The sequence below is a fragment of the Clinocottus analis genome, unplaced genomic scaffold (genome assembly GCF_023055335.1).
Source record: "Clinocottus analis isolate CAN_PGR_092001 unplaced genomic scaffold, fCliAna1.0.p SCAF_18, whole genome shotgun sequence".
NCBI classification, from domain to species: domain Eukaryota; kingdom Metazoa; phylum Chordata; class Actinopteri; order Perciformes; family Cottidae; genus Clinocottus; species Clinocottus analis.
In genome coordinates, this window is record NW_027175909.1 from 1,824,416 (window position 1) to 1,835,000 (window position 10,585).

General features: G+C 39.6%; 1 protein-coding gene across 1 annotated transcript in view; it reads right to left on the reverse strand.

Annotated features, from left to right (window-relative positions):
• Positions 1-10,585, reverse strand: part of pde1ca (phosphodiesterase 1C, calmodulin-dependent a) — a 63,719-nt gene that overhangs the window by 52,262 nt on the left and 872 nt on the right. The window contains exons 2-3 of the mRNA XM_068581750.1: positions 681-731; positions 136-295 (exon numbers count right to left, since the gene is read on the reverse strand). Of these exons, the coding sequence (XP_068437851.1) occupies positions 136-295; positions 681-731 (211 nt within the window). The remainder of the gene's footprint in view (positions 1-135; positions 296-680; positions 732-10,585) is intronic.

The following is a 10,585-nucleotide window of genomic DNA, read 5'->3' on the forward strand; positions in this document are numbered from 1 at the left end:
GTGTGTGTGTGTGTGTGTGTGTGTGTGTGTGTGTGTGTGTGTGTGTGTGTGTGTGTGTGTGTGTGTGTGTGCGTGCGTGCGTATTTCTGTGCGCGTGTGTCAGTGTGTCACTTTTTGTTTCTGTGTATGTGTGACCTGATAGCAGTTTTCTCCATGGCGTCGGGAGCATCAGAGATCGGCAGCTCATCCGCCAGAATTTCTTCGGCGCTTCGCGGGTCAATCAGAATTCCTTTGTCTTCAGTGATGCCAACACCAGCTGTGACGGCAGTGCATAGTGCATTCTGGGACCGTGAGCCTAAAAAATGTTCATAAAAACTTTTGCTTGCAATTCCATGTGTATACAACATTAATGCTTCCATTGAGGCAACTATATAAGCAATCTTTGCAATGTGCCACAAGACAGAGAGAAGAAGAAGCGCTTGAATGAGATCTGTCAACTACAACAGAGGATTAGGGCCACTGTTGGAACAAAAATGCAAATCTGAGATTCAGAGAATGATCTTGTAACATTGTAAGAAGTAAGTTGTGTTATTTCAAGAATTAAGTCATAATATAATAGGTAATATTCGTTTTGTAGTGTACAGTTATTTGCAGATTTGGACTACAGTCCAAATCTGTCTTTTTGTCTGTCTTTCAATATGAACTTGAATTGGAAAAAGGGTGAATTTTGGTAAACTTACGTGCCAAGCGGGCCAGTGGTTGCCGGTTATTCTCCCCTGCCTCATTGGCAACTGAAAAGAGAAAAAAATGATTAATACATTTTACAGCCAGATGTTTAAACACCTCAAACAACTATGGTTCAGCAGCACTTTTGTTGTCTGATCAGACGTCTCTCAGGACTATGCTAGAGTTACAGACTGTGTTTGTCTGCCATACTTTCTTGGCGCACTTGTTGCTATTGGGTAACCTTCACCTTTAGTATTTTCACTCGTACATTCAGTTTATTGACCCTATATTAATTTCCAGGATACCTCGACCCAACTTCAACCTATGCAGAGGTTTAATCACAAACAGTAAACAGTAAAGGATAAGTGTTAACCAGTGGCAGGCCGTGGGTTATGTTCAGCTATCAGCTATTAAACAGCACAGCAGGCATTATTATGCCTGCTGTGCTGTTTACAGTTTTTTTTCGATTACTAAACGACAGTGGGCAAAACTGGAGTCACATGTGCAAAACTCTAACTACAGTCTGCACAACCAACAGTCACCTGAGCTAAACAGTTCACGTCACCTGCAAAACTCATTCCAAGCAACACAACTCTTAACACATGGCTCAAAACACACTCAGTGCAGCCAAACACTATGCACAACCCTCACTGAGATAACACACACTGTCACTCAGAACACACTGAGAGTAAAAACACTAGCATCAAACACCAATACAGAAAATACAAACTTTTCATCTTTACAGTTTGAACAATTTTAGTAACTTCATACAAAGTAATATTTTCTTCAAAGAAAAGTGTGACGCTCCACCTATATATATATATATATATATATATATATATATATATATATATATATATATATGTATATATATATATATGTATATATATATGTATATATATATGTATATATATATGTATATATATATATATATACATATATATGTATATATATATATATGTATATATATATATATATATATGTATATATATATATATATGTATATATATATATATATACATATATATGTATATATATATATATGTATATATATATATATATGTATATATATATATATGTATATATATATATATATATATATATATATATATGTATATATATATATATATATATACATACATATATATATATATGTAACCAAGTGGGAAAGGTGTTGTCACCGTTGGGACACCAGAGGGCGCTGTAGCCCAGAGGGGAGCCGACGAGACGCACAGGCCAAGAGGGCTGCAGCTGCGGCGGTAGCGGATGCTAAAACTCGGTCATGGGAAGAGTTTGGGGAGGCCATGGAGAAGGACTTTCGGTTGGCCTCAAAGAGGTTCTGGCAAACCATCCGATGGATCAGAAAGGGAAAGCAGGGCCTACCCCAGGCTGTTCTCAGCGGGGGAGGGGAACTGCTGACTCGGACTGGGGACATCGTCGGACGGTGGAAAGAACACTTTAAGGAACTCCTAAACCCGGCCAACATGTCCCCTGGGGAGGGGGCAGCGCCTGAAGACCTTGGGGTGGGTGCACCCACATCCCTGGCAGAGGTCACCAAGGTAGTTAAAGAGCTCCTTGGTGGCAAGGCGCCGGGGGCGGATGAAATCCGCCCTGAGATGCTGAAAGCGCTGGACATTGCTGGGCTGTCTTGGCTGACACGCCTTTTCAGTGTCGCATGGGGGTCGGGAACAGTGCACATGGACTGGCAGACCGGGGTGGTGGTTCCCATCTTCAAGAAGGGGGACCGGAGAGTGTGCTCAAACTATCGTGGTATCACACTACTCAGCCTCCCGGGAAAAGCTTATGCCAGGGTGCTGGAAAGGAGACTCTGACCGCTTGTCGAACCTCAGATTCAAGAGGAGCAGTGCGGATTCCGTCCCGGTCGTGGAACAGTGGACCAGCTCTTTACCCTTGCGAGACTACTGGAGGGATCTTGGGAGTTTGCCCAACCAGTCTACATGTGCTTTGTGGACTTGGAGAAGGCTTTCGACCGGGTCCCTCGGGGGGTTCTGTGGGGGGTGCTGCGGGAGTACGGGGTGCCGGATCCGTTGGCACGGGCTAGCCGGTCTCTATACGCCTGCAGTAGGAGTTGTGTCCGTATCCTCGGTATTAAGTCAGACACATTCCCGGTGGGTGTTGGCCTCCGCCAGGGCTGCCCTTTATCACCGGTCCTGTTTGTGACTTTCATGGACAGGATTTCTAGGCGCAGCCGGGGGGCAGAGGAAATCCGGTTCGGCGGCCTCGGGATCGCTTCTCTGCTGTTTGCAGATGATGTATATATATGTATATATATATATATATATATATATATATATATATATATATATATATATATATATATATATATATATATATACGTATATATATATATATATATATACATATATATATATATATATATATATATATATATATATATATATATATATATTGTAAGAGCCATAACAATCTTCATTAAGATGTGTTTTAGTGATTTATAAAAATGTCTGTAAATGCTCCTTTAATTACGTTGTTGACTACGTCATTGCCTAAATTGTTCAGTTTAGGTTATTAGACTGTGGAGCAAGAGAGTTTTTTGACCGTTGGGCCAAGTAGAGCATTTTGAATGACTTTTTTGATTTTGTTTTTGTCAAGTAAACGTTTTGAAAAGGAGTAATTGTTTTCTGGAAAGTCATTACGAGTCATGCTCATTGCCCATACACAAACTAAAACAATAGCGATAATAAGATAATAAGAATTCCGGAATTAGACAAGATTGCCGCTACATTTGAGTCAAAAAACTCAGCTCATGTTGGACAAACTAAAGGATTATCACGGGGAATAAACCTTTTTGCATGGATGAGGACCAAGTCACAGCCTTCATAATGGATGACGTAATTCATTGTGGATGATATTCATGAAGATTTCGAGACTAGTTCAACAGAAAGAGAGCTACACTGCACGCTGGCGCCGTGCTAGCTTACTTGAGTATCGTGGTTACGGAAACGCTGCATGCTTAGGACCTGCACGCCGAGCCTGGGAGGTGTCGTGGCTTGTGCACAATGGAGGATTCTGACCAAAAGAGGGCGCCAAAGCCCACTGAAAAAGCTTTGGAAGACAGAATCAGTCGGCGTATTGCAGCTCGAAGAGGTAAATAGTCTCAACTCTCGGCCATGATGAAAACAATTGAAACTCTCAAGATTAATGGCACAAATGTGAATGAGGTGGAAGAGATGCTTTCACAAAGATTTTGCAAAGTGTTCAAAGAGTTTGAGGATGTTAATGCTGAAGTTCATGATTTATTAGATGAAGATGAAAGAAAAGCAGATCAGGATAATTGGTTTGAACCAAGATCAACACTTATACAAGACTTTGTGGAAAATACTGAAAAGTGGTGTTCTGCAATGTGGATGAAATAAGAAAGCAAAACAGTGACACTGGAGTTTATTTTGCAAGTGAATATGAACATTGTGAAGTTAAGGAAGAAGCAGAGCATGCAGCACTGATCGCACGTTCAGCTGCAATAAAAAGGAAGCAAGAGCTTGAAATGGAAGAAGTGAAGCTAAAGGCTAAAATGGAACAACTAGACATTGATACTACTCAAGGTGCTCGAAGAATATGACAATGCTAAAGACCGAGCCTGCAGTCATACTTTGAAGAAGCCTTCTAAAAGTAAGAGAAGCGAAGAGAAAGCACAAAACACGCCACGTCCATGATAACGGACACCGTCGATCTGAAAACAATGACAATGAGCTGTACCAAGTCATGCAAAGGCAAAATGTGATAACTGAAATGTTTGGTAGGCAGCAGACTATGTCTTGCCTTCCTTGTAGTGACATTCCGGTGTTTAAAGGTGACTCTCTTACTTACAAATCTTTTATTAGGGCCTTCGAACATGCAGTGGATAGCAAAACTGACAGCTATCAGGACAAGTTTTATTACTTGGAGCAGTATACTAGTGGGGAACCACAAGAGCTTGTTCGCAGTTGCGAGTATATGTCCTCAGAAAGAGGCTACTCAGAGGCCAGAAAGTTACTCCAAACGCATTACGGAGATGAGCTGAAGATAGCCAACGCATACATGGATAAGGCATTGAAATGGCCTCAGATCAAACCAGAGGACGCTAAAGCTTTAAGTGCCTATGCTCTCTTCCTGATTGGCTGTAGGAACACTATGGATGATATAGAAGACATGGAAGAAATGGATAATCCTACAAACATGCGAGTCGTCATTTCAAAGCTTCCTTACAAATTTAGAGAGAAGTGGAGAACGACGGCTTTTGAGATACATGAGAGAGGAAGAGGACGAGCAAAGTTTTCTAACCCAGTCGAGTTCATCGATCGGGAGGCAGAGGTAGCTCTGGAAGTTGCGAAAGCACAAAAGAAAAGGATAAAACTACCAAAGAAAGTACCATCTGGAAACCTGGTCAAAGCAAAAGCACCTTTGCTACAAGTGTACAGGACACAACCTCAGAGACAACCGTAAGGATGAGCAGCCCAGTGAAAGGTGCTGTTACAGCTTTCCACAAACCATGTTTATTCTGCCAGAAGAATCATGCTGTGTCTGTCTGCGATAAGATCAAAGATCTGACAAACAGAGAACGAATAGACTTCCTGAAGTCTAAAGGACTTTGCTTTGGATGCCTTGCCTTTGGGCACCTGAGTAAGAATTGCAAAAAGAGAATGATGTGTCAGATCTGTTCTCAGGGGCACCCAGACATACTCCATGTCATTAAAGAAAATAACGCTGCGCCAGAAGTTGAAGAGAGCAACGATCAAGAGGTTTGTGGAAGCACTGGGGCTGGAGAAGGAGAATGTGTTCTAGCTGTGGTGCCAGTAATGCTGAAATCCAGAAAGAGTGAAAGGTATGTAGAAACATATGCCTTTATAGATACTGGGAGCACTGCAACTTTTTGCAGTGAAGAGCTACAGAAAACGCTAAACCTTAAAGGAAAGCGCACCCAGTTTCTTCTCGACGCAATGGGTCAAGACAAGTCGAACAGTCACAAATTGATGAATAGTTGTGTCCTTTCAGACCTAGAAATATGCGGTATTGAAGAAAACACGTACATTGAACTGCCAAAGGTGTTTACACACAGCCACATCCCAGTAAAGAAAGAAAACATTCCACAACAGGAAGATATTTCACACTGGCCTTACCTGAAAGACATGCATCTCCCTCGTATTAAAGCAGAAGTCGGTCTGCTTATAGGTGCCAACATCCCAAAGGCCATTGAACCATGGCGGGTCATAAACAGTGAAGGTGAGGGACCGTATTCTGTCAAAACTGCTCTTGAATGGTTGATAAATGGACCTCTTAGAAAGTGCGAAAACCCTATGACAGCCAGCAATAAACTGCAAAGCTACACCGCTAATCTCAGTGGTGGAAATAGAAAAATTGCTAGTGAAGCAGTACAATACCAATTTCCCAGAAAGAGGCTATGAAGAGTAGAATGAAATGTCTCAAGAGGATCAACAATTCATGCACCTGGTTACAGGGTCAGCAAAGTTGGTCGACGGACACTACTGCATGAGTTTGCCATTGAGAAATGAAAGCATCAGAGTGCCAAATAACCGTGGCATTGCTCAGCAGCGGGTTGATACTCTAAAGAGAAAACTCAAAAGAAATCCAGAATTCCATGAAGATTACGAAGTCTTCAAGAAAGGCATTATTGAAAAAGGCTACGCCAGGACAATACCCACTCTGCATGTCAGTCGCAGTAATGGCAGAGAGTGGTACATTATTCACGTCGGAGCGGACAAAGAAAAAGAAGAAAAGATGGCGTCAAAGGCTATCAAACCAGGAGATATTGTCTTGATGATGGATGAATTGCTCATCTCAACTCTTGGATCATGGGTCGTGTAATAAATACATTACCAGACTCTTACGGAACTGTCAGGCAAGTTAGTGTGAAAACCAAAGCCAACACACTGGACAGACCCATAAACAAACTCTGCCTGCTGAAACAAGCAGAGTAAAGACTTTTTGAAGTCTATTTACCTTTTGCACATAATGTAATCATTATTATGGATGCAAGTTGAATATTTGATGTCTCTTTGTAATTCCTATTTGGTAATTGTTTTACAGACAACATAAACAATTAGGGGCTGGAAATGTAAGAGCCATAACAGCCTTCATTAAGATGTGTTTTAGTGATTTATAAACATGTCTGTAAATGTTCCTTACTTCTTATATATTTTTTTACATTTAAAAATTAGATTATAATAATTATAATACTTACCCGGAATTAAACGCCCTGCGGGCCGCATAGACCCAACTGGGCGTAGGTTGCTCACCCCTGTTATAGACCACCAAAATTTGTTCAAGAGTCTTTATCCAGACAGGCCACTCATCCGGAAACAAAATATTTTGACTCACTATTGGTGAATAATAAAGTTAGGACCGCTTTTGAAGTTATGGTTATAAGAATTGAAAGTCAGCAAGGTCGCCTGAAAAGGCATGCGCATGTTTTCAAAGTATGTAGTTAGTAAGTTAAAAGTATGATCAATTTATTATTTAATGATCCACTTACAACAAAATGCCTTTCGAGCCATGGTTAGATCTTTGGGAAAAGATATGACAGACACTTGCAGCACAATTCATGTGGCTTCCTCTGTCTGTGAGTTTGGTCAGATTTATAGAATGAGTTGTGTACTTGTTTGAAACTGTGACTTTAGAGGAGCGCGCTCTTTGGAGAGATTGAACACCTAGTTCCCAATTGTGAAAAGAAAGAGGTACTTATTTTTGCTTGGAAATTTGCGTTTACGGTTAGGTACCAAAAATCGGTGCCACTATGACATTGGTGCCTACCGGACCGAAAAAGCAACACCAATTTTGGTGCTTCCTTTCTGTGTTCCCTTTTGGTGCCTGAGCCAATTTTGAATATCATTTTTTGTCACTACTCTATAATGTTGCACGGTATATTGATACACAAAAGGTAGCGTGGTACCCGTACGTTAAAAACGATACAATTTTGCATATTTTATTAAAATAGCGTGGATCAGAGTGCACTGCTCTGCTCTCTCTCATGTTGCTGCATGCAAAATGTGCATGGAGGCGGGGCTCAAGGAGGCTGGGCTACCAGCACTGACACATGCAGCGGGCGCTCACAGAGTGATCAGGGGGGACATGAGTGCAGGCGCTTTTGCCTTGGCTTGTTGGAACAAAGCTCTCCCAGTTGACATTAATGATGACGTGTGGTCTAGTAAAGCAGCAGAGTCCAAGAATGCAACAGTTTCTGTGTGGAGTTCTGTTGCACACGGTCCATATCAGGCCACCTGAAGTTTCTGTCTGTTCTTTTTTTAAATAAATTGTTGGACTATATACAAGTTAAAAATGTTGAAGCTGTAGTTTGAAGTCTATTGTTTTGTATTTATTTTTTTATAATTGTAGTCTACTTTAAACAGTTACTATATATTGTTCAATTTGAAGAAACAAAATTGCCTTGGCAATAAAAAAGTATCGGTTCAGACACCGTTTAGCACCGGTATCGGGAAAATAAATGAAACCTATCCCTACTTGTGGCCCTGTAGACTGATGATGGTGAGGTCTAATCACCCCTGCGGCGATCCTTTTGAAGGTTAGTAAATTGTTTTTGAATTACCTCAAATTTTTCAGGGTTTGGCGTATGGGTTCAGCTTCTGTGAATTTACTCCCTGAATTGTTCGTCAGTTGAATTTTTAACTAGTTCTTCAAAGCAACACTATTTTTAACACATTTGTTTTGACGGTGTAACCAGAATGTATCATTCACCAGGTTATTTCGTCAGAAAAAGATTAATCAGTAAACAACATTTTAAAAAAGTAATTGTGTTCTTTACCAGTATAAAATTGAGAATAATGTTTGACCCAGGAGGACACCTGACCTTCCCCCACCTAGAACAAGCAAATTATTACTATGTGTGTGTTTGAAAGAGATGGGGAGAGTACAGCTAGAATCAGGCAGAGAATGAGGAAATCAAGTGCAGCCACTTCATTAGTGATAATGACTCCCTGAGCTCCGCACCCTAACAACTGACAACACACCAGTCAAAATGATGTCACAGTCACTTCCCAATCTCTTCTGGTTCCCATAGAGATGCAGTCAGTAAACACAAACCCACTGCAAAATGGCATGGCCTTCAGTTTTACTGATGTGAATGCAGTCACAGTATATGAGTCACAATAATAAGTTATATATATATATATGTGTATATATATGTGTATGTATGTGTGTGTGTTGGGTTTTCATTGTATTCATATTTGTGTCACAGTCAAATAAAAAAGCAGCTCTGATTCTGATGTCAGTAAGGCAAACCAGGATGGCATCAATATCATCTTAATGAAGACTGTTATGGCTCTTACAATATATATATATATATATATATATATATATATATATATATATATATATATATATATATATATATATTAGGGATGGGCAAAGTTGAAAAAAAAATAATCGCGATTAATCGCATGATTTTTCTGCGATTAATCGCATTATGCGCCAAATTCAACAATGAAGTAAAAAACTATGTGTATTGCATGCTTTTATTTTAAAGTAATATTACCAGAACAATATAATAGCACTCTGGAGCAACAACAAGTTAACATATATACATATATAGTTTATATATATATATATATATATATATATATATATATATATATATATATATATATATATATATATATATATTTTGAACAGGTACTGTTCAGAAGTGAAGTAAGGGTCCCTGTGAGGGACAAGCCACTCCTTCTTTGGTCCACGTTCAGTCTGTTGCTTACCTTAAAGAGGTTAAAGACCAGCCATTGATTCACTTCAATAAGTGCTTTTCATGTTTTCAGTTTAGTTCAGTTTTTCTTACTGTCTTTCTTACTGAGAAAAGTTCAGTCTGTTGAATGAGGTGGGGACGTGAAGGACAGCTGACAGGTATCAGTGGCGGCTTTGCGCATGCGCGATTAATGTTCAATCTGGGTCCGCTGAGCTTGCAGCGCGAGCTGCGGGTGACCGCTTGCGAAGCTTTAAGAGGCGACTTGCTCGCGCGGTGCTCGTTAAGGACAGAAACTACAGAATACGTGCTTTTCCGTCTGGCTCAACTCGGCAAATAGTCCGGTAATGCTACGGAAGCCCGAGGGCGGAAGTAAATTATCGCCTTCAAAGTAAAAGCCCCCCAATTTCTTTTTTTTAAATAAAAAAATGCAGTTAATGCATGATCAAATAATTAATGGCATTCATTGATTGAAAAGTTAACGTGATATCAACGCGTTAACTTGCCCAGCCCTAATATATATATATATATATGTATGTATGTATATCTATAGATAGATATAGATATATTATATATCTATAGATATATATAGATATATCTATATATCTATATATATATATATATATATATATATATATATATATATATATATATATATATATATATATTATATATATATTATATATATATATGAGATCTATTAAAATCTATACACTATCAGACAGTTGTTATAGCCCAGACACCAAACTCTTTTCTGAGTTGCCCTTGGTAGGTAGACTGGTATGAGGGCCTACTCTGTCCTCAGTGGCTCAGAGGTAGAGTGGGTTGTACCAATCCAAACCAATGTGTCCAGGGGCAATTGCTCATGAGGCTGTGATCACTGGGTATAAATAGGTGTAAATGTGAATGAGTCCAGTTTGTTGAATGATCAATCGACTCGTGTTCATTAATCATTCAACAAACTGGGAAACCATTTATCCATGGCGACTTTGATCGTGTTGAAACAGGAATAAAGGGAAGAAGAGGAAAGAAGAATAAAAATAACAAATAAAAATTAAGAATAAAGAGTAAAAACACAATGCTAATAAATAAAAACATTGAAATAATAAAGCCTGGATGAAGTAGAAATAATAGTGACTGTGTGTCAGCTGCAGTTGGTAATTTTTAAAAACTCAAACTGTCACTTTATCC